At 40.4% G+C, this 25,177-nt stretch overlaps 1 protein-coding gene across 1 annotated transcript in view; it reads left to right on the forward strand.

The window, feature by feature from the left end:
* Positions 1–14,403, forward strand: part of PEX5L (peroxisomal biogenesis factor 5 like) — a 144,910-nt gene extending 130,507 nt beyond the window's left edge. The window contains exons 8-14 of the mRNA XM_067536480.1: positions 3,309–3,425; positions 4,558–4,701; positions 7,490–7,560; positions 9,058–9,255; positions 10,795–10,960; positions 11,301–11,458; positions 14,199–14,403. Coding sequence (XP_067392581.1) covers positions 3,309–3,425; positions 4,558–4,701; positions 7,490–7,560; positions 9,058–9,255; positions 10,795–10,960; positions 11,301–11,458; positions 14,199–14,403 — 1,059 coding nt within the window. The remainder of the gene's footprint in view (positions 1–3,308; positions 3,426–4,557; positions 4,702–7,489; positions 7,561–9,057; positions 9,256–10,794; positions 10,961–11,300; positions 11,459–14,198) is intronic.
* The last annotated feature ends 10,774 nt before the right edge of the window (positions 14,404–25,177 follow it).

A 25,177-nucleotide genomic window follows, 5' to 3' on the forward strand; every position in this document is an offset into this window, starting at 1 on the left:
GCCTGTATCACACAGCCTCATTTATGTAATTCTACTTGAATAAACATCCTGACTCTAAAAGTATGTCTACACCACACAACAAAAAAACCCCAAACAACCCCACAGCAGTCTACCTCAGAGCCTGTATCAACTGATTTAGGCTTGTGGGGCTCACACTACAGGGCTAAAAATAGTGGTATAGATGTACCTGCGCAGACCCTCCTCCCCCCCCGGGTTTCAGAACCTGGGCTCCAGCCCAAGTGGTGGGAATGTCTGCCCTGCTATTTTTATTCCCATATCGCAAGCATGAGTCAATTGACTCGGGCTCTGAAACTCGCTACCAGGGGCTTTTATTTGCAGTGTAGACATACCCTACGTTTTCTACCTCGTCCTCTACAAAGTTGAGATTTGATGCTCAATGCACCAAAAAGCATGGGATACTTATTCTCTTCTGAGGCTATGTCTTCATAGACAGCGGCAAATTCGCTGCCGTCAGATCAACTTATCTGGATCGACTGAGTGGTCAGTGAGGACCCGCTCAGTCGATCCAGAAATCAACGTATTAAGGCCATCTCCTAAGTGGCGCAGTGCATTGAAGATGGAGCGCAGAACAGAAGCACTGAAGTCGATGGGAGTTACGCAAGTTTTTTGCGTAGTTTGTGTGACTCTGGTCGACTGCCACTGAATCTCCGAGGTAAGAGTAGACATGCCCTGAGCGGTTTTATCTGCATTCTTTAGCATTGTATGTACTCAATTGTTTTTTTGGAAGGGACAGACTTTATTGCATTCATTTTATAAAACAATTTCTTCTATAGCCAGCAAGATGCAGCGTAAACTACAGCAAACTCTGCGTCACACAGAATATATGCTACCTATGTGATAAAGGGTTTCATGTTAAAGAAATGCACACCTTCAAGAGATTAAATTTAATTACATAAGGAGCCAAACCTGCCATCCTCACTCACGCTAAATAGTGGGATTATTTATGGAGAGAGGTACTGCTCAGTGTGAGAGAGTGGCAGAATCAGATCTGTGATGGAAAGAAACTGAATGTTTATAGTTGAAATTCCATCAATGGCCACATAGAATGGGGGCAGGTGCTTCTGGGAGTTTATAAATCTAAATTAAATAAAATACATCTCTTTATCCCAAGAGTTAAGATCAAAACTGTGTCTCAATGGAATCCAGCTACCACAAAGGAAAATATATTACACCTTCTCACCAGATTTCATGTCTTTATAAAGAACAAACCAATAATTCAAATCCTCTGCTCCAACCACAAAGTGCACGCCGTAGCCCAGATGGGAAGGTGCAAATTTAGCTTTTGTGCTCTCCCAGTCCTGGCCCCCTGCCTCCCAAAATAATCCCCTGGCATAATTTAGAGCAGCCTGAGGGCTTCTGCAAATTACACCCACTGCCAATGGCCACAAGAGGCCAATACTACAACCAGAGATGACTGGGGTATAGCACCATCCCATGCATGCCCCCTATTCACAGACATGCCTCCAGATGACAACAGCAAGAGGGAGGGCTCCAGAGGAGCTCCAATGCTGGTTCTACACCATGATCCTCTCATGGTAAACTATGATGTTTCCATGTCCAAATTCTGCTGAGAATATGATACAAAACTTCTGGGGAGCTGGGCCTGAATGTTACAAAGTTTGCAGATGAACAGCTGACATATCCAGCCAATTCCTCATAGCCATATGAGCATTGATCATTCATAATCACCCCCACCAGGCTTGCACTGCGCACGCAACAGTAACTCCCAAGCTCCCCTTGGCAATGTGAGCTAGGGTCAGGCATGGACCCTATTTATCTTCTTGGTATGTGGTGGAGTGAAAGGAAACCAATTTATGGCTAAGCCACTGAAACACTTATTCATTAAATTTTTTAAGTGCTTAACATTTATAACACATGAGCACTTGAGTAGCTCAGCTATTAACTCCAGAGCCTGGTAACTCCCCAAAACCTCAGCGCTAAACAGGATCAGTGCCTGCACTTAGCTCCCAGTTCCTAAATTCTCCAGGGTATGACTATGCAGATCCTTAAAGTTTTGGGGATATTCTGAAACACTGGGTCTTAGCCATGCCAATGAAGTGCTTATGCCCTAAAAATTGTAAGTGCTGATTGTGGAGGTAATTTCCAAATTTTAGCTAAGAATGTTAAGCATTCTAAGTGCCGATGGATTATTACCAGAGCTGCAGTTGTCTATTTAGTGCTATAAACGCCTGTTTGTGATTCAGCTATTTTTATTTTCATCAAGAAGCAACATGTCATGCAGAGCCACAGACAAGACACACGTGTTCTTAATATAATAATCTTGAGTTTATATAGCATCTTTCATCACCTCCCCAAGGCTCCCACCACTTCCACTGCATTGAGCTTGATTGTATAGGCTTTATTAGGGCTGAAGTGATCAGACTCTGATTTTTTTTCCTACAGACACATGGCATAATTCACCAGTCCATCTTGAGCAGTAATGTAACTTTAGATTTAAAGGGATAACATCAAATAGTTCAGAGCCAAAAATCTGACTTCCCTTAAAATTCTTATCTACTGATAATCTCTGATTTAGTGTTACACTTGGCCTTCTGATTTAGCAGTGTCCTTTACATTTTGTGAGCTAGTTTCTAACATTAGATTCATGGAAATCAATCTCAGATAAGAACCTTAACTGAAGGAATGATTTTCTTAACATTTTACTCTTTCAGCTGATAACGTCACAGCCCTTATACAAACATTAAGATTCACACCCTGCTCTGAGGTAGGCAAGTATTATATATAGCTCAGAATATCAGGATTTAGAGACAGACAAGGAGAGAGATCATTTTTATTGGACCAACTTCTGTTGGTGAAAGAGACAAGCTTTCAAGCTCCACAGAGGTCTTCTTTAGAGATGTTAATCTGTGATTTGCCTAAAACCATACAGTAAATTAGGGGAAGAGCCAGATCACCTCACTCCTACTCCTGTGTGCTAACAGTTAGATCATATTTCTAAAATTTCACTGTAACTAAGGAGGACACAGGAGACTTCCCTAATCCAAACAGGGTTTTACACCCAACAGACCCCTAGCTGTTCAGACTTAAGGAGTAACTCATGTATTCTGTCATTGTTGCCTTTCATCTCTTGTCACTAAAACTTAAAACTTGCAACCTTGACAATTTACCACCAACTGAAGTCATTTGAAGATGACCCTCTATATACATTTGCATTTCTGGAGGATCAAAAGCAGGCTGGGGTTGCAGTATTTTCTTAGAAAGTTTCTTTAATTTTTTTCCTCCCTCTCTCCCTGCTCCTTTTCTTTTCTTTCTTTTTTTTTTCCTAGTCAGACACTGAGTTTTGGGATAAGATGCAAGCGGAATGGGAAGAAATGGCTCACAGAAACTGGATTTCAGAGAACCAGGAAGCACGTGGCCAAGTAACTGTCTCAACCAGTGAGAAGGTAACCTCCTAACATAGCACATCCTTTCCATGCAGGTTTTAGAGTCACTCTCCTCAGTGTCTATGAGAGAAAACAAGGAAATTCCTCTCCACAACTACGTATTACCCACCACTAAGGAGAAAAGAGCTCAGCTCCCATTTAGGCACCTGAGTAAGGGTCACATTTTCACAAGAGTTCAATACTTTGAGAGCATGTTGGGATCTGAAGTCTTTGGGAAACCTGGCCATAAGTGTCACAAGAAGAGCTGCTGGGTGCTGAGCACTTTTGAAATCAGGCCTTAAATCAAGAGTGTTGGGCCTATGAAAATCTGGCCCTACGTGTTCAACAACTTCTCATCCTAGGAATGGATTTCTCCCTCCCCATCTCCTTTATGTATTTTTCTTTGATTTATAGTCTCAGTTGCTACATCTGTTAAAACACTATACCTTGCATTGGCAAGAAGTTGGATTGGACAACCCTAAAATTTTGATTCCTAGGATTTATGACCCAGTTTTTATAGTCCTTATTCAGGCATAACATCCATTGACTTATCTCCCTCAAAAACACATTGCCTGAGAGCACATCCACTTCAGGCAGAGATAATCAGGCTTCATAGGCCAACACAAACTGGGTTAGAGCCACAGAGCTAGGCAAACCCTGTTTCGAACCTAAAACAAGCTCAAGTGCTTGCAATACTGAACTGCACCTGGGGTGTTCATTGAAGGTTTTAGGCTAGGTCATACATGTTAGCACTGAACAGAAATGGAGTTGAAAGCACTGGGGAAAGCTAATCCATGTGAGACATGCACTTTATGCCCAAGTTTGATATATTTGGTGCATACTGGGACCAATCCTGCTCCCATTGAAATGGATGGGGTCCACTGTGTAGGAAATGACCATCTCCTAAGCCTAATGTTTTCTTGGAAACTCGAGTAAATATAAAGGGCCAGTACTGTAAGTTCCATGGGCTGTTATTGGATCTGAACCACACGGTTTTTTATTTTTTATTGAAACTTTACAAGGTAACTCATACCATTTTCATACAGCAAAGAAGTTTTACAGCTAGTTGGGAAATAATGAGCTATTAAACTATATGTACTTAATGTTGCTTGCTACTGTGTTTCATCACTGGACTATTAAATGTCTGCTGCAGGGCTATTATTTTCATACCGAAAACCCTTTCAAAGACTGCTTTGGTGCTTTTGAGGAAGGACTGAAAAAACTGAAAGAAGGAGACTTGCCCCTCACTATCTTATACATGGAAGCTGCCATTCTACAAGACCCCACTGATGCAGAGGTATTCACCTTTATTGAAGGAGGGGAAATAGCTAGAAGTGTCTCACTTCACCTGGCCTAGCCAGGATGGGGAAGATTGAAGATCAGAACCTTTGGCAGTGATGATTAAGTAAAAATGTGTGTGGAGCACCTTGTACTTTGAAATGAATTAAGCAAAGCTGATCAAACAATGAAAACTTATTTTTGCCAAGAGTTTCAAATTTTCCAAGTTTTCATTTAAAGAAGTTAATTTGGGGGTAAGGGGGAGATTTTTTTTCCATTTTTTTCAAAGTGTTTATTAAAAACTATTATTGATGTGGCCATCAAAAAGTTTCGGTTACCAAAAATTTTGGCAAGTGAAAAAAATGTTTATAACCATTCCAATCAAATTTTTGATGTTTTCAATATATATAATTCTTTTGTTTTTTGGGTTTTTTTATGGGGGAGGGGCAGGAAATGTCAACAGTTTTTCACAAAAAATTACGTTGTAGAAAAAGGCCATTTTTCAATTTAGAAAAAAAAAGTGTCCAAAAAATTTCCACCAGCTCTAGATTTCAGATGTTCTCCAAATCTGTATTGCAGGTTTCTAGCAAACATTACAAATAAAAATGCTGTAAACAATAATCTCAGAAACACATGCCATATCTCAGAAACACATGGGAATGCTGGCTACTGTGTAAGAAAATGGAAGTTTCTGAGATATTTCTGAGAGAAAGTTAACAGTATTTGATACAGAGAACGGTTATATTTACCACAATCTGCCTTAAAGAAGGAAGAAATTATACGTTGTACTATCTACAAACCAAGAGGGTTTTAGAGTCAACCAGAAGAGAATGGGGTGTTTTTGGAAGAGAAGATTGAACAATGGGCTCTATTTTATAAATAGAAAAATAGCTAGAAAACAGGAAGCACACAAATGTGAAAAGGTAAGGTATGGAAAAAGCTAGGTCTGTTATATATTTGTAAGGCTGCATGGCTGAGTGCTCCATCCGCTATGTGTATCGGGTATCTAATGTTAAAAGGCAGTGTGAATGATCTGAACTTTAGAGCTGAAATTGGTGTGTGGGATGTGGAAACGATGAAAAATAGCCTAGAAGTGAGGTGTGAAGAAAAGAGGAACCAAAGACAGAGTCCTACAGGGCAGCAAGAGAAAAGCTTTCACAATGTACTTGACTCAGGAGCAATTTACATCATGCTGTCTAAGGAGGAGCAACATGAAGCAGAAATAAACCACTTATAGGTGCCCTTAAAATACCGATGTTTACTGCACTGCAGCATTTGCGGCATTCGTCATTCTTAGAAATCATAAAGATAATGGAATGCCATGAATGTAATAGGCCCACTGAATGCTTATGATTTGTGTTAGAAGTCTGCGTTACAAGTATGATTTCAGCCTGTGTACTTGTCACAGCGTGCTCTACTCACCGATGGTGGTGTCTCCTTCTGGCAATTAGCTCCGCCTGGTTCAGTGCCCCCTTTCTTCTCTTTCCCTGTTGTAGCTCTCCTCCCACTCATGGAATCACAGTACGGCTGCCTCATGACTCAGCCCTCCGGGCCAAATCACTCTGTTTTCCCCTTCAGCGTCTTTCTGCACCAGCAGCCTCAGGCAGTCCTCACACCTGCTGCCCTGACTCTGTCACTCCCACAGTGACTCTGGCAGGCTTCCCATTCACTGCCCCAGGCACGACTGTTCTGCAGTGGCTGACGGGAACCCAGGCCCACACCCTACGCTGGGTTCTAGTCCAGGGCCCCTACAGCGAGCAGTTGAAGTTTGCGGCTACACCGACCTGACTGCTCTCACGCCTGGACTATTCCTACTGTGCTTCTCCATGCTTTTCATTCTTCAGCCTTCCTAGTCAGACCCTTCTCCCTTAGGCCTACTAAGGTGCCTCCTGGATTCCTATTCCCCAGCCTTCTCCCTTACCTCAGGCAGAGAGACTGCAGGCTTCCTCCCACACTGAGGCCAGTCTCCTGGCTTTATTGAAGCCCCGCCTGTTCCCTCACAGGTGAGCTTCCTTCTAATTAGCTCCCTCCCCACAGCCTAAGTCTCCCACTTTTGCAGCTTAATCGGCTGACTGGGGCCACTCCGCCTAATTCAGATATTCCAGTACACCCCACCACAGAACTTAAAAGCTATAGCTTTTTAGGTAAAAGGGAATTCCTTTTACTGTGCAAAGGTGTATGGGGCAAAATATCAGGGGGCCAAGAGCCTCAACTGGTGTAACTTGCTATAGCTTTACTGAAGTCAGTGGAAAAGGAACGGGGGTTCAACATAATGCGCTAAACTCTGTCTTCAGATATGCATGTGCCACTGCCCCTAAAATCAACAGCAGGAGTTGTGTATGCGCATCTGAGTCCCACTGTGTCTACTGTTATATGTACCCGATGCAACAAAATCATTGGAAATATTTTAAAAACCAGAGGGAATCCCCTTCACCCTGTAAGGGTGAAATAATTTTCTTCAGCATTTTCAGTTAAAAATCTTGCAACATCAGAATCTATTTAGAAGGTGCAATAACAACTGTGAGAAAACAGTATTGGGTCTGACAGTGCTGTTGTTTGGTGAGCAGAATCACCATTGACTTCAATGGGAACTTCACATGGATAAACACGGCCTAAAGATATCCAAAATCTCTTTGGTTTGTACTGTTGGTGTATTGTCAATAGAAGTACTATAGTTAGGCCAGTGTTGGATAGAACTTCTATCTATATGTATCCATTTATTTAAGCAAGCACTAGGGATATTGCTCTGTGATTCCAATTGTACTTGAGGACATATCATAAGATTATATCAATTATTATTTTTTCAGGCCTGGCAATTTCTTGGTATAACACAGGCAGAGAATGAAAATGAGCAGGGAGCTATTGTCGCCCTCCAAAGGTAGATGAAGATATTTGCAAAATAATGGATCCAATCAATATTAGTTAATGGATGTCTGTGTGTATTTCATCTCTCACTTGTGTTCTGACCTTTTATATTTAATTGGGGGGGAGGGGGGAGAGAGGAGAATGACCTGCATACAAAAGAGATATGCTACCTCTAGTCTCCATGGTAATTCTGGAGACATGATTTTGTATTCCTGTGGAGTCACTGCAATATTAAATATAATATTTAATTAAACAAAATGGAAACACAAAAGAAAACCTACATGTCACAACAAACATGAATTAGGCACAATGCAAATAAAATGGCTTTTCAATATTCTAGACCAGTGTTTCTCAACCTGGGGGTTTAGAGGGGTCGCAAGTGCAAAGCTGGTATTGGGGGTGGCAAGAAAGGCAATTGCCTGGAGCCACAGGGGCGCCATGAAACTAAGTTACATGCCTCAGCCCCGTGGGGGTGGGACTCAGGCTTCAGGGGTACAGTAGTTTGGAAAGGTTAAGAACCACTGTTCTAGACACTTGGTATCTAAAGATTTCTGTCTTAATGAAGATTTTTCCTTAATTGACGGCGCTCCTCTAAGCCACTTAATACTAAATTGATGGGTTGATAGGAATATAATGATCATGCTATACCTGTAAATAAATGCCTGTTCCTAAATATCAGAGTTATTATTCTGCCTTTATCTGTAGCAAGTGTTGCTGCACTATATTCCGTTTCCACTTGTAGCCAAGTACACACTCCAAACTTAATTGCATTAGCTATGTTAACATTCAAGCCAATTTACCTAAGGATACATCAATTACTGTAACTCTTTTATATGTAATGTAATAGTTTCCTTACCTGCATAGAAGTCCAAGGAGTTGTCTGACTTAAGAGTTTGCTTGTCACTGATAGGTTGACACATGCAGCAATGCCACTGACAGATACAGTGGACCAGATTCCCCTCTACACCATTATGCTGGTGTAAAGCTGGAGAAAGTCTATGGAAGTCAGTGGGTTGACTCTGGCTTTACAAAGGTGTACTGACCCAACAGTTCTATTGGAATGGATGGGCTTTGGTTTCAATCTTCAAAACATCTTTTTATACAACCAAATGTCTTATACAACTGCCCACTTCTAGATTACTGAAAAGTCTTCTATTTGTTTTTAAGGCAGGTGCTATTTGGGGAAGCGGGTGGAGGGGCGGAAAGGCTTCATCCCACATTTGCCATGTCATACGGATAACAAAGTATGGGGAATAGCTTTTTATATATATATATATATATATATATATAAAAATAACACCCATCAGCACAGATCACACACAAAAACAAGACAAGTTCCCTGCACCAAGATCCTGCGATCCTTATTTGTATGAGTGCTTTTCTGCACACACAAGCAGTCCTATTGAAGCTACTAGCACTACTTGTGAGAGTAAGGGTTGCAGACCAGGTCTTATGTTGGAAGAACTGATACACTGTGTTTTGCTAAAAGTTATTTTTCTTCTCTGTTTAGGTGCTTGCAACTACAGCCAAACAACTTAAAAGCTCTGATGGCCTTGGCTGTGAGCTATACGAATACTGGCCATCAACTGGAGGCGTATGAAGCTTTAAGAAACTGGATAAAGCAAAACCCAAAGTACAAGTATATAATGAAGAGCAAAAGAGGGTCTCCCGCACTTACCAGGAGAATGTCTGAGCCATCACAAGAAAGGTAAACCTGGATTAGCATCCTGAAGGAGTTAGGCCCACATCCACTAAGGTATTTAGGTTCCTAACTGCCACTGAAATCTACGCCTTAGTTTCTGAAATGTACAGCGCCCTCATCAACAGATATTTTAAAGTTACGTCGGAACGTAACAATCATGACCCTGGATAAGACCCAAGGCCCATCTAGTCCTTTATCCTGTCTCTGACAGTGGCCAATACCAGCTGCTTCAGAGGAAAGTGTTCTTACAGTCCTTCAGTAAGCGTATGTGGGATAATCTTCCCCTTATTAGGTCACGTTCTGATCTTTAATAGTTGGAGATTAGTTTAAACCCTGAAGCATGAGATATAATATTCCTTCAAAAATGTATCATTAATTAAAGTCTGGATATTCTTGATATCCATATAAATGTCCAATCCATCTTGAGGAATCTTGCTAAATTCTTGTCCACAATGACTCCCATGTGTCTGCCTAAACAATCCCAATCTTTAAATCTCTCTTCATATGGGAGTTTTTCCAGGCCCTCGATCATCACCCTTCTCTGAACCTCTCTAATCTTGCAATATCTTTCTGGAGACACGGTAGTGACTAGTACCACATACAGTATTCCAGATGAGGCCGTACCCCAGGTTTATAGAAAAACATTACAATATACTCCATGTTACTGACCAGAAAGAGTAAGAAAAACAATTCCAGTTAAAGTGATTAAATCATTGAATTGGGAAAATGTTTTTTAAATATGGTATAATATCAGTGTGAACACACACAGGCACATAGTCCACTCAGAACATTTAGAGGTTGTGCTGCAGTAGAAGGTAAACTTTCCCTTTACTACCATTCCCTATTGTTATTTGGGCAGTTGGTCTAACAGTTGGATTTCCACTAACTTGGTGGTGGAAGGTATCTATTTCGGAACCTTTTAAATACTGCCAGCAACTGCTTCATAGACACAAAATGCTGGGCATTATGTTTATTATTGTTATCAACAAGCCTTGTGATAGCAAGATAATTTTGACTGAGCAACAATAAAATAGGGAACTTCTATTGAATGATGAAGTACATTATATTAGGCCTAATCCAAAGTCTGGTGAATTTAGGAATCTAAATTTTGGCATATGTCTTTGAAATCTTGGCTGTAGATTTCAAAATCTTTATCTAAGACTCTTGAGGATTGCCGACCCTTTTTGACAGTCTGGTTTCCTTGCTTTAACCTTGAAAGAAGCACCTAATCCATTTTAGGGGCACCAGAGAGAATTGACCTAACTTCAACAGCTCTTACAGCCCATATTTTAGATATGCCTGAGTTTTCAGCAGCAATTTGGCTTAGTGCTGGTAAACCTTTGAACTCCACTGGCCAGTTCTCAACAAGAATCAGAATAAGTCCTTACAACACTCAAGCTGAAGGTGTCTATTTGCATGTTTTAAGAGTGTACCAGCGTTCATATCTCTCAATAAAGACTTGAATTGCTGGCAATGCAGGAGATATTACAGCATTTACAAGGAACGGTAAGATGCAGCTTGGTGTTATTTTTCACCCTTTTCTAGTTCATTACTCGAAGAAGTAAAGGAATTGTACCTGGAGGCAGCTCACCAGAACAGGGAGATGATAGACCCTGACTTGCAAACAGGACTTGGAGTGCTCTTCCACCTGAGTAGAGAATTTAACAGAGCAATAGATGCATTTAATGCTGCCTTAACTGTTCGGCCAGAGGTACCTTTTATGATTTTGCATTAAAAAAAAGTTTCATTTTGCAAGCCACTCTCTTCCTTTCCTACTTGAAGCTGACCAGTATTAATGAGATGTCTCTTCAGCCATTAATATTTTAATACATGAAATAGAAATGTTAATCGAAAGAGAGTCCTATTGAGCAGCAGAGTTATGCATGTCCAATTTTTGGCTGTACGCTGATTAACTGTAGTAATTTTATGAAGCTGTCTAGAATCGTGAGTCACATCCTCACATTCCATGCCAGTTAGCAGAGGATACAAGTATTTTCTGTGCTCTTCATTACTTTGAGGGCAGTAGTAGAAAATTCTCATTCTGTTATCAGGACTATTCATTATGGAACCGCCTTGGAGCAACCTTAGCAAATGGGGATCGAAGTGAGGAAGCTGTGGAGGCCTACACTAGAGCTTTAGAAATTCAGCCAGGCTTCATTAGGTCCCGATACAATTTGGGAATAAGCTGCATAAACCTAGGAGCTTACAGGTGAGTTATGAAAAGAATATCAACATTTAAAGCCAAAAGTAAGGTGGGCTTCTAAAAACTGAACATTTATTTTTGAATTAAAAGTCTATAATATGTATTTTAATCTTTGTTTAATTTAAGATATTGTTATAATGTTTGGATGAATGTTTGTAAAGCCCTTTGGGAGATGGAATAATGTATATAAATATTTTGTAATGAGCTACCCTTTCTACCCACCAATTCATTGTACAATATAATAAAACAATTGAAGAGTATGTTACAAAAAAATAAAGGTATCGATTCAGCAAGCTACTTAAACAGATGAGTAGTCCCAGTAGCCTCAGTGGGACTAACCACATGCTTAAAGTTAGGCACGTGCTTAAGTGCTTTGCTGAATCAGGGCCTATGCTTCAAGGGAAAGTGTTAATTTAAATTTGACTCAAATATCTAATTTTGTCAGAACAAATTTTAGAAGGCAACAGGAGGCAACACAGACAGAGCACTGGGCTGGGAGTTAAAAGACCTAGGTTTCAGAGGTGACTGAGGGGAAAAAGTTCCCCATGAATGTCTACAAAAATGAAAGAAATTTTCTTTTTCATCTACATTTTTTTTTACTTTTTTGACATTTTTGTCAAGAAATGAGTTTTTGGGGGAAAAATTGTTCTTCAGTTGCAGAAAGTAGAAAATATTAAATCAAAAACTAACATTTTGCTTGGAAAAATTTCCATGCTGACAAGTTGCCATTTTTGTTGGAAAAACTTTAATGGAAAATTTTTGACCAGCTCTCCTGCGTTCATTTCCTGGCTCTTCCACAAACGTTCTGTGTTTCTTTGGGGAAATTCCTTTACCTCTCTGAGACTCATTTTACCCATTTAAAATGAGAACAACATTACTTACCTTCCTTTGGAAAGGGTTTTGCAATCTAGGGATGAAAAGCACTAAATATCAGTTGAGATTTTCAAAGCAGTGCAATTGATTTTATCTTCCATGAAATTTAAGACAAATAGAAATATTTCTGAGATAAAAAAAATCAAATGAAAATAGTTGATTTCAAAATATTAAATATTTCCTTGCAATTTGTGAAACCCTGACAATGCAGCACCATGAATTTGAAAGTGAAACCAACTATTTATTTTCATTGTCCAAACTAAGCAAAATGTGGAGTAAACAATTAGTATAATTACTACATTTTTCATCATTAATGATACAAATTGGGTGATTCCAGCGGCTAGCAACATTTGTACCTCTACCCACAAAGACAAAATAAAAAGTCAAAGAAATGCAGGTGCCCCCTTCAAATGGTTCAATCTACATGTTAGTTTTAAGGCATGAAAATTAACTCAGAACAAAGTAGGGTGTGAATTTTAAGTGGATTAATTATTCCTGATTAACTCCATATTTGGACACACTTATTCCAGAATAATAGTGCCTTATTCCAAAATGGATCTATCTAATTTGGAATAAGTCTCTCTTATTGCAGAATAAGAGCATCCACACATGCAATTAATCAGAAATAATTATTCCAGAATAACTCCCCATCTAGACAAGCCCTTACTAGGGCAGGGATGTTTTAACAGAAAGGTACAGTACCTAATTTTCTTTAAATGCCTACACACTCAGTACAAACAGCTTTCAAAACAGTTATTTTGGGCCAGATCCTGGCGTATGTTCAAAGGCAAAACTCACAGAGCTTCAGTATTGTCAAACCAAACCCAAACATTCAAAAATCATGAGTCAGATGCCAAAAAAAAAAAAAAAAAATCAGGAGATTAAAAACAAAAAACAAAAACAGACACCTTGGGTTCTATTTGTTTGTCTTCTGGTTTTTGAGCCTTTAGGGCTACTATGTTTCTTTTTGTAATTATTTCAGGAGGAACCCAAACAGTTTTCCTGTAAGTCAAGTCTCACATATATCTTCCATTAAATGAATATTCCAGGCACTTGTTTATTTGAAAGTGGGGATTTTTCCCTTTAGAGGCTCTTTTTCCACGCTTGCCATCACAATGCTTAGCCAGCGGACGATTATGCCAACCAGCCTCGTTCTCTATCTTAGTTTTATACAGCCCCCATCACCGCAGTCTCCAAGCGCCTCCCAGTCAAAGTATTTATCCTCACAACATCTGTGTGAAGCAGGGAAGTGCCCTTCTCCCATTTTACAGAAGGGCAGCTGAGGCCCAGAGAGACTAAGTGGCTCTCCTAGTGTCCCCAAGAAATGGTGGAGCAGGGAATTGAACCCCAGGTCTCCCAAGTCAGTACTCAAACGACTGGGCCATCCTTCTTATCTTATGATCTGAAAGGCATGTATGGTCTCTCTCCATAAACCCCTTGTAAGTCTATGGCTCAGTACACATTTAATACACATACCAGGTTCTCTGTGTGAATCAAGGGTAAAATTTAGGTCTATGTAAAAAGAGTCCCAAGTGTCAACAATACAATTAAGATAATAAGGCACGTGTATAAGAGAATTCATAACCACAGTAAGGAGAATTTCCCCAGGCATTTGAGTTGGTTCACCTCTATATTACTATACAACTGCAGCCCTTTTGATACTTAGCAATAAAGTCTTGCAGCAACACTTTTGTCCAGAGTTGTTAAAGGCAGATCAAGCAATACTACAAAGAGATGGTGGTCACCCACATTGTCAGATAATGTGTTTGATTTTACTATAATGCTTTAGAAGGAATACAAAATATACTTTATTTTTTAAACAAAAGAGATTGTTGTAATATATGTATGTTGCCTTTCTTTCCTCCCCCCACAGAGAGGCTGCCAGCAACTTTCTCACTGCTCTCAGTTTGCAAAGAAAAAGCAGGAATCAACAGCAGGTTCCCCAGCCGGAAATTTCAGGCAATATCTGGGCAGCTCTCAGAATTGCTCTGTCTATGATGGACCAGCCAGAACTATTTCAAGCTGCTAATTTGGGTGATCTGGATATTCTATTAAGAGCTTTTAACCTAGAGCCATAAAAAAAAAAAAAAAAAAAAAAAAAGCAGTCAAATCACTAAGATGTATTAGGAAATGCAAAACTCTTTCATTACCAGTTTGAAAATGACCAAGGACACGTTCCAAAAGATCATGGGCCGTAGAACACTAGGGGAAGTTCTACCAGACATCACCCAATTCCTGAAAAACTTCAAAAGCACAAAACTTTGTAAATAGTATCAAACTCAAATGAAAGATTAAAATGAACAGCAGCTAATCTGACAAAGACCTGACCTAGTTGAAGCAGTCATACCAGAGGAACCTTCATCCCATGCAAGATACACACACTCACACCTGTACAGAGAAAATATATTTAAGACAAAAATCTAATAATCATTGTTGTACATTAGAGTGGGAAGCAGCACATTCAAGGAAACTTATTGGTCATTGCACTAAACTGACACCGCCCTCCCCTACAATGTGGAGTCCCTATACTTTTGTTTGTTTGTTGGCCACTCTCTTCAAGGTCCTATTCCACATAGCTCTGACAGTAGATATATTTTATGGTGAATATATTAGCTGGCAATCAATAAGGGCTTTGTTTGTAAAGGTACCTTGATTCACTTTTACTTTTGGGCCCAATCCCCATTTAAGAGGAATTCTGCACATGGAGGATTTACAGTGTTGGGCCCTTTATTTACTGGCGAGATGAGCTTTGTAAGCAGAAGCAGTAATTTGCACTAGAATTTGTTGTTGTTTGTACCAGTTATGGCCCCAATCCTGCAAAGAACAGGGCTCTGCCTATGTGGAGGTCATGGCAGGTTTAGGACCTGTGTATGTACATAAGCACTTTATTCTTCTTTTGTAAATGTATGCTGTGCTTTTTTATTATTATTTTTAAACTAGGAATGAAAGATTTAATGATATATATAGCCATCTTGGCATAAAGGACCAAATATAACTTCTTGACACTAGATAGAGAGCTTTCCATATCCTAGTGTTTAAAAATGCAAATAGGATATCAGTTATAACCTCAAGTGAATAGAATATTTATTATGCATGTACCAGTAGTTTCTCACACACACACAAAAATACAGATTAACTGGAGGCAAATGTCATTTAGGGGAAAAATTAATCTATTCCTTCAGCTTTCCACAGGAACTAAAGAAGAGTCTATTTAGGAACTGATGTCTACAGACCATACTTAGGGGAAACCTTCCACTGAACTGAAAAGATTTGCCTGAATAAGGACTGCAGGAGGGGCTACAGAGGTTGATCCTGCTCTCACTGAAATCAATGGGAAAACTCTCACTGACCTCAATGGTTGCAGGGTCAAGCCCTTAGTTTTCATGAGTGTTTAAAGCTCCAAAGATACAGCTTGAATCTGCAAGGTTCCAGACCCTTCCTGTGAAGTGCTGAGCACCTTCAACTGACTTCAGAGTGAGTTTTTCAGTACATAGTAGGGTTTGGGTCCAATGCACATATTTGGACCATATTTAACACATCCATCAAAGACAGATTTATAGATTTGTACAGAGTTAATTTTCAGTTATTGTGGTTTGGGGTTGGTTTGGGTTTTTTTTTTTTAGTACTTTCTCTAAATAGTGAACAAATATTTTTACATTAAAAATGCACCGTGTTCGTTTGTGCTCTGGAATGGAAAGTACATGGTAGCTACTACAACAGGTGAAAGCAAGGAAAGTAACACACTCCCTATAAATAACATTTTAACCTCTCGCCCTCACATACACACAAGAGCTGTATCAAAAAAGCTACTGCTCAGATTGGAGGGAGAGAGATCGTTAGGATTTAAGCAATTTCACTAACACAAATAAAAAATGTCTTGCAGCTGTCCCTTATTTTGAGCAACCACTTAAAGGAAAACCCCTTGTCCAGCTATGGTGGAAGAAGGACAGGAAAAACTGGATGTGGTTTAATTAGGCCAGTTTTATTCTGAAATGCCTGGGAGTACCTGGCAGATAAAAATGTTCAGTGCAGGTGATTCCATAATCATTTCAATATATACCCCGGGGGTCTTCCATCAGCCCTTCCGTTTACCCATCCTGGTCCACAGCCAACCTGCTCCTGGGACCTCACCCAGGGGGCTATGATGGAGCGGAGGGGAGGTTGGCTACCTACCGTACCAGTCAGAGGAGCCCTGAAACCCCCCATCCCGTTTCCACTCCTTTAAAGAATACCTCCTTTAAATCCTTGACCAATCCATTTTATCCAATCACTGTATCCCTTCTCTATGGAGTACGTGCACTGGACCATCTACCCCATGTTTACATAATGTGTTGCAACACCATCCCCTTTTCATGTTCACCCAACTAAGCCCCCCTGAACCTACTGTGGGAAAGGTGAAAAACAACCCATTTCACCTTAGCTAAATTGGCGGAGGGACAAATTCCTTCCCAGCCCCTTGAGAAAAAGAGGGGCTAGTGCATTGCCCACAGTGGATCCTGACAAAACCTAGTATTTCATCACTTCCATAGGTGGGAGGGTAGGTGCGCCTCTGCTTGGTCCAGATAAAAGAGAGCTTTTCCTGCACCAGCATGGACCTATATAGTCCCCCATCTCTTCTGGTCACTGGGGTCAGAGGGGATAGATCAGCATCCCCATGCCTACCTGGTCTGCAGTAGCAGTCGAAGAGAACTCCCTGGTTTTCTAGCACTTAAAAGGGCACGCACCTTTTCCAACAAGCCAGACAATGACCCCTACTACTTCCTGTGTGGTGAGGTCATTATAAGATATTGTAATCACAAAGAGTAAGCCACTAACTGAAAATGAACAGTTAAGAATTTATCATTAAAATAGCCCCACACAGAGGTGCACCACAGAATGGAGAACTGCTGAAAGAGTGACAGGTATTTTAAAATAAGTAAGGGTGTAATAACTGACAACTGCAGTTTTTCTTTAAGCATTGAATACCCAAGGCTGATGGGGAAATTTCATTTTAGCTGAAGCAGGCTTGCTATGTGCATATCGGCTGACAAGTTTGCTCTTTTGTTTTGACAGTGATTTATGAGGACAATTCTCAGATATCAGTAAGGCAGAGCAAAGGGTGCCCTGCAACTGAAATCTGGAAAGTGTTTTTTTGGTGGTAATAAAGGAGGGAGGCAGCTCTGGATAGAGGCAATGAAACAAAGGCATAAAAGCTTGGATCTAGCTTTTTGCTCTCCCATCACACAAGTTCTTTCAGAACATCTCCGTGCTCTGATGTAGGATAGTTATGTTACAATGAATCTGGCAAATCTAGCCATTCAGAAGTTTTATTTCTATGCCTTCCAGATTAACAATTTAACTGCCTGGCTTTTCGCAGAGATAAAATGGCAAGGTTCATTTTCAAGACTGACAGTAGTTCACAGTGCCTCTGCTTTTGGAAAATCTATTGGTAGAGTGGCTATTTTGTTAGTTTGTTTTTAATGCAGGTCCTGGTTACACCCCATGACCACCACCGCCAAAAAAGAAGGGGGGAAATTAGATGTCTAGTGATTTAACGTGCGGAAGACAGCTCAAATCTGTATTCCCCAGTAATATACATGCACTATTGACACTGAAGAGACTTGCATCCACAAATCTAGAGAAAAACATTTGGGACCAAACCTGCCTACCACAGGCATGTAAGGACCCCAAATCAGCAGAAGCACTTTAGTTTTGCAGTACATGTGGGATACAGGCTACAGAGTGACCAGCCAAGAGAACCAAATGGCCCACTGAGCTGCTCCTAAGACGCTCGACCCCATGCATGCTCTCCAATTGTGTATGGCCAGTGGATGCCCAACTACATAGACCCACTATCTAAAACTCTATGTAGGGGTTAGGAGGTGGATTGAAGCAGGTGTAAATGTTATCACAGGGCATGGATTGCAGTAGAAGCCACAGAAGAGCAGCATTCAGGGACGGGCCAGAGGAGAGAATATTCAGGCTGTTTACTCAGGTTTTGCATTTGGGCCTTAATACCACAGTACATGGTGAGTGTGGGGAATGGAGAGGTGGAAACTGGAACTACCAGATAACAGAGAGAAGATCCACAGAAAACATGGCAGAGAAAAAATAAAGGAGTAAGAAAGGGAACAGAAAAAAAAGATACACAAAAGGGAGGGAAGGGAGAGGGAAAAGCCAGACAGAACATAAGAACGGCCATATTGGGTCAGACCAATGGTCCATCTAGCCCAGTATCCTGTCTTCCGACAGTGGCCAATGCCAGGTGCTTCAGAGGGAATGAATAGAACAGGTCATCAGCAAGTGATCCATCCCATCGCCCATTCCCAGCCTCTGGCGAACAGCAATCCCAGAAGGAATTAGAATGATTATGGACAGAAAGAGGCAACTGCAGTTGTGTCAAGATGTGGTGCTACAGAATGGGGTAGGAGGGAATGCCCATCTTCTAACTCATCCCACCAGGCCTCCAAAAAGCTTTGGTTTACATGATATTGCGCTCTGCCTCTGAGTGCACAACTCAGAAATTATCCAAGAGAGAATCTAAGAGAGGCTTATCCAAGTGCAGTAACCATAATAGGTATTTCTGTAGAAATCACCATACATCTTCTCATTTCATGTCTAGTGAGAGGCATGATCATTTGCCTCTGACAGTATGGAAGGAACATGTGGGGAAGCTGCAACATTTTACCACTTTGAATAGGTGAATACACTTCTAATAAGAGAGAGGCTGAAATTAAGCAGATAGAACACTGGACTGAAACAGAAGACCTGGGCTGTATTCCCAGCGTTCTGTGTGAGTTTAAGCAAATCACAGCCTCCTTGGGTCCCTCATTTACCCCCATATGTGAAAAGGGGAGAATAATTCTCATCCACCTTTGTGATTGCTCTAGGTGAAAAGCACTAGGAGTGCAAAATATTCTGTTATCATGCTGCCTATTTGGTCTGTGGTGGGGCTGGTCAACATTTGGGTGAATTCTGAAAAAACTAAAAATAATTTGCAGTAAGCTCAGCTGCAACATAAAATAGCCATGTCACACAGTGACCATTGCCTTTCTCAGTAAGATGGAGAAAACAGCTCAAGCGATCTTAGGGACAGGGTCAAGAAACTGGCATCTCACCCAAAATGGCAGTGCTTCTTTGGTTTTTCCTTAATCCCACATTCCTGCCTTCCATTCTCATTACTCTGCTGTTTCTCCAGAAAAGATTAATCACCTAGCTAGGCAATTAATTTATTTCAAGGTTTGGAATCTTTCCTATATAATGTATATTTCATGCCATTTAAACCATATTCCTAGCCACTCACCCTGACTTGTGTTTGTCCCTTTGGTTGCAAAGCCTTTAAGAGATTGATGACTTTACCAGAGATCTGCTCTGACAAGGTGCTGAACAGCCTCAAATCCTGTTGTTTTCAATGGGAATCAAGGGTGTTCAGCATTTTGCAAAATCAGACCTAGGGCATGTATTTAGGTACTGATCCACCAGGGCTGGATTGCGATACCCTTGCTTATGCTGAATAGTATGTTACACCATGAGTAGCCTCACTGGAGTCAATGGGAATATTTGTGGAGTACAATTACTCAATGAGAATAAGTGATTCCTTTCTGGTTATGTCTATTAATTGCAGTGACTCTTTGAACAGGGTCTCCTGTGTACTTAAATTTATGGGCTGTTATCTTCAGTGTATGCCCTTTCTCAGTAGAAAAGCAAACAGTATTTTTATTATGTAAAAAGTTATTTGAACCTGTTTTTGAACCAACCCATTTTTTCCTGTTTCTTTTATCCTCTGTCCCAGATAAGAAACTATTTTTATGTCCAGTTAAAATTAAATTGAGGTTTCAAACAAGTATATATCTGTCTCTCTCTTAATGGTGTTTTCTTAAGATGGGCTAAGACACAAGGTTTGTAAAAATGTGAATTTCTTTTCTTTTAAAAGAAACGTAGCCTCAGGTACAAAAATATTGCATGGAACAGTACTCACATATGAACATACTGAAATATTAACCCAAAGCATGCAAGATACATTATTTGAATGTAAATTTACAGACTGCATGACTAACGCTCAAAAATAAATGGGTTTTAACAGCTAATTTTTGTAATGGGCTATCTTGAATGGGATTTTTAAAAGTATTGCTCCAGCTGTACAATGGGAGATTTACTGTTGACATCATTGGAGGCAGAATTAGATTGATGCTGAGCATTTTTGAAAATCCTGTCCTTAAAGTTTACTTTGTGCTGTAGTTTTCATGTTTTCTTTTAATGTTTAATTATATTAACTGTAGAAATCCTTGAAATATGGCTTTTGCAGCCATGTCTTTGGGATAGTGATCACTACAAGTGTTAAAGAACCATGAATTTACAGCTTTCAGACGGGGATGGCTTACCCCTCTTGAAAACTGGCCATTTGGATTTTCAGATTTTAAGGTTTTCTTGACTGATTTAGGATAGATGCCACTAAACAAGAGCATATGATTCCCAGAACCATCTCAAAGCAGACCGAGCCATCATGGCTTGCTTTTATTAAGGCCATAGTTTTCAAATATGCCCACTTAATTCTGTGGGGTGTTAATATTCAGGTACCCAGTTTGAGAGACGTAGGCCCTGAATTTCAGTGGTCCTGCAGCTCCCATAGACTTCAACTAGAGTTGTGGGTGCTCAACATTACAGAAATCTCCAACCTCAAGACAGGGCACTCAGAAATAATTCTGATTTGGAAAAATCGGGCCTAAATGTCACACAGAAAGACAGCGACTGACCACGCTGATTGATTAGCTAGGTGATCTCGCTACCATTCATAGTACACAGATATCCACAGCAACAACATAATTGGCGCCAATTGACAGCCTGACTGGTATTAGAGGTGTGAAGAACTAAGGGGCCTGTCCAATCCCCATTAGAGCCAATGAAAACTGGACTGGACCATAAACTGGCCCTGGAGCAATCTCACTCCAGGTCCAGTTTAAGTTTATACAAGAAATGTTTATAAGATATAAACAAGTCACATGAGGAACAAAGATTTTCATGGCTACACAGTACAGTATTAATTACTCTTCAAATAACATGTAGGCTGGAAATAAAATACCTTATTATCACCATCTCCTACTCCCTCTTTCATTGGAAAGGGGAAATATATTGGGGACAGAGAGCTTCACGCACTCAGATAAAACATTCTAGAAGAAATTCAAGTTAGTTGTCTTCTTAGTCAGCTAATCAAATATGGACAATATAAAAAAAGAACATATAACACCACCAAAAGGAGGAAGTTTACAGGGTCTGAACACAAAATAGCAATAGTTGCTGGAGGAGAGGGGATGGAGGGAGAATCAGAAGGAATCTGAAGTTTACAAAGTTAGGCCCTGATCTTGCAAATGCTCACACATGTAAGCAGTCCCACTGAGTGAGCTGGCCAGGTGAGAACCTTAATGTGCTTTGATTTCCCCCTCCCCAATTCCTACCCCTTTTGCAGAATTTGTCATTTACATTGGCAGAAAAATGTGCTTAAGTTAGCAGGCTTTTTAATATCAGTACTCTATTGTAAATTTAGAAAGATCAAAATATTTATATAAATATATATATATTTTATATATCTAAGTAGAACATATCTAGACTAAACTTAAAAATATATCATTTTGAAAGGCATTCTGTGTTGTTTCTTCCATATGCTGCATATTAGTTTAAAAAGTCCTTACATCTTGCACCAGTTTTTGGCTTTATTTTTAAGCCAATTTACGGCAGATAGGAAAGAAGAGATTATAGGGTTTGCTCATAGTTACACCTGGAGAAACACAATGACTTCGCAAATGCTCTGATCCAGCAAGGACTTATGTGCATACTCAACTTGCTACACTATAAACCCGAAGTTAAGTACACATGGAAGTCTTAGAATGATACAGGCCGAAGGAGGCAAAGGTGTGAGCTAAGGCAGAATTTAAGCCTACATTTGAATGTTTACATTCTGTTTCAAAGGTTCACATCGACCCAGACTGAGCAATTTGTGTCCATAAATAACTGTGGGGTTAGTCTCTCACAACAGGCAACTTTGCCTCTGTATACTTAGTGCATTACTAGCCATGGATAAATATTAAAACACAGAGCTGCAGTTTACTGATGCTTGAGTTTGATGTTCTCTTGCACTGCTCTTTAAAATAAACTACTTCCTTAAAAATGAACTGTAGATATATTGATGTGTTTAATTTATTAAGCCTATAGAGTCCGATTTGCAGAGCACAACAGTTAATGTAGTATTTTTGTACTGTATTGGAAGCATGCCTTCCTGTGATTCTTTTCCACATATTAAATTGTATTTATAACTGTGCAATTTTTAAATATGTTTTAAAATAAACTTTGTCTGTGGCTTCAAATACTTGCCAGATTTCTTGTGGAGTTGAAGATGGGCTTCGGTTGTTACTACTTAAAATTAAAAGGGAAACCTACTTCTCAGAGCAGATTCATAAATAACTTTTTTTCTTTTAAATCTGAGGTTTCCATTCCTTGCTATTTGAAAGCAGAGATATGTTTTTGGGCTTAAAGTTCAGTCAAGAAGAGGTGGTTTGTTCATCATAGATCTGATCCAAAGTCCATTGAAGTCAATGGGAGTTTTTCCAGTTGATTCAGTAGCCTTTGGATCAGCCCCCATATGGTTAGGAAAAAAACAAAAAGCACAAATGAACAATGCTTTATAACATGATACCCTTAATACTTGCAACCTGGACTGCCATCCTGATCCTGCAAATGTTCACACATGTAAGCAGTCCCAGTGAGTGAGCTGGCCAGGTGAGAACCTTAATGATTAACCCACATCAGCTCTGGCCACTTCCTACCTGCAGACAGGCTTCTTGAGACGGTCCAGCGAGTGATGGGGGAGGATAGGAGAGCAGTGAGCGATGGGGCAAGGCCTCAAGGGTCCAGTTACCAGCAATTAGAAAGGTGGCAACCCACCATTGCTGATTCCCTGGGCTGCTTCCTACCTTTTCTTGTTTGCAGGTGTCTGTCGTGGAGCAGTGCTCTCCAATCCTCTCTGCCTTTTCATCTCTCCCCTGCGGCTTTTCCCAGTCTCTTGCTGAGGAGTCTCCTAGCCTCTCTGGCAGCTGCCTGGAACCCTTCCCTCATGCTGCCTTCTTCTTTCAGGGGGAGTCCCAGGAGAGAAGCTCCCTGCCATGCTTTTCTCTCAACCCTCATTTGACTCTGCAGTCCTTTCTTTCTAGGAACCACCAGGTCTGGTTCTTTCCAGCTGGGTTTTGATCTTTGTCCCCTCTAAGTTCCACATAATGGACTAATAGGGTTCTCTGGCTCCCCTTAATGCTGTCACTGCCAGGGTAGGGTTTACACACCCCATCACAGGCCCAAATTCCAATGCTGTGTAAGGTATACTAGGTAAGACTCTTTGTGGATCATAGCTATGTATGTCAAACCTTTTGCTCTTTGTTAGCCTTTGTTAACAAAGGCTGTCAAAAAACAAGGCCTGTATTTGTGTCTCAGTTGTCTCCTCACAACACCAAATCCCAGCCATATCAAAGGAATCGGTGATTTATTTCTAGAGATTAAAATACCTTGTGCCACCACCACCACACCAATCACTATGTTATTTTTATGAAAGGCTCAGGATGTGTCCTTACCCCTTCGAATACTTTAATATCAAGGATGTAACAGGACCACCTTTCTCAGCTTCTGAGATTTCTGATCCTAACCGCTACAGGAGGCAGAATTTTCTCCTCTAACTTTAACTGTTTTGACTAAGATACAGTAAATTTGTTTAAAAAAAAAAAAAAAAAAAAAAAAAGCTGATTTTTATTATTTTTTTTAAGAGCCAAATTATAAATCCCAGATCGGTTTTCACAATGGAAATGACTAGGATGGTCTCTTAGTCACAGAAAGCAGAGATCTATTCCATGTTGAACATTAACCCTTGGAGACAGAAACTCGCTCTTCTAATATTGGGGCATCCTGCTTGGAATCACAGACTCTGAACATCAAAGGGTTAATTTAGGATTGTTCCTGCTACTATAACATGCAAGGAAACAAGTAGTTTGTGAAGGAAGCCAAATGCCCATCAGTGGACTAGACATACATTCAATGGTTAACTGCACAAGAAGTGAGAATGCAGAGCTACAATCTTGATGGTGAATGAAAGGAGTAGTTAGGATTAAAACATTGACTACATCAAAGCCAAATTCTAGTTACACAGACTCTGCCTAGGCTAGACTATCTCCAGGGAGTGGTGGGTTAGAGAGCTGAAAATTTAATTCTTCCCCCACAAGCTACTCCACAATCGTTATGAGCTGTCTATTTATGAACTTATATGACTCCCATTACCATAATATCTGAGCAATACACTATCTTTTTAATGTATTATCCTCACAACATCTTTGTGAAAGGCAAAGTGCTATGATATTTATAGATGGAGAACTGAGGCACAGAGATACTCAGGCTATGTTGCTCAAGGCTGTGAAAAATGTTGTGCCCTGCGCACCATAGCTAAATCAAACTAACCCCCAGGATATATACAGCTAGACTGACAAAAGAATTCTTCTGTCCGTCTGTAATTGTGTGGTACCCACCTCTCACAAGCATCCCATTCTGGTTGGGTGTGTCTGCACTTCTGTCAGTTTATGGTGATCCCTTCTGGCAGTTTTTCCGGTGGGTTTCAGTGACTCAGTCCTCCAGTCAAGTCATTCAGAGTTTACACAAAACACAACGCAAAACAGGCCCCTTCTGGGGTCCAGTGAAGCCTTTAAGCACTCCTTGCCCTGTTAGGGGTCTGTGCCTCCAGGCCTTTATGGAAACTCTGCACCCATTCCGATCTGTTCTGGACCCAGCTCTCCAGCTGGGCTTCTTAACAGTTCAGGTCCCCTTCAGGGGGTTTATCACTGTCCAATT

Source organism: Emydura macquarii, unplaced genomic scaffold (assembly GCF_026122565.2).
Source record: "Emydura macquarii macquarii isolate MOO-44397 ecotype Brisbane River unplaced genomic scaffold, CSIRO-AGI_Emac_v2 contig_3603, whole genome shotgun sequence".
Lineage (NCBI taxonomy): Eukaryota > Metazoa > Chordata > Testudines > Chelidae > Emydura > Emydura macquarii.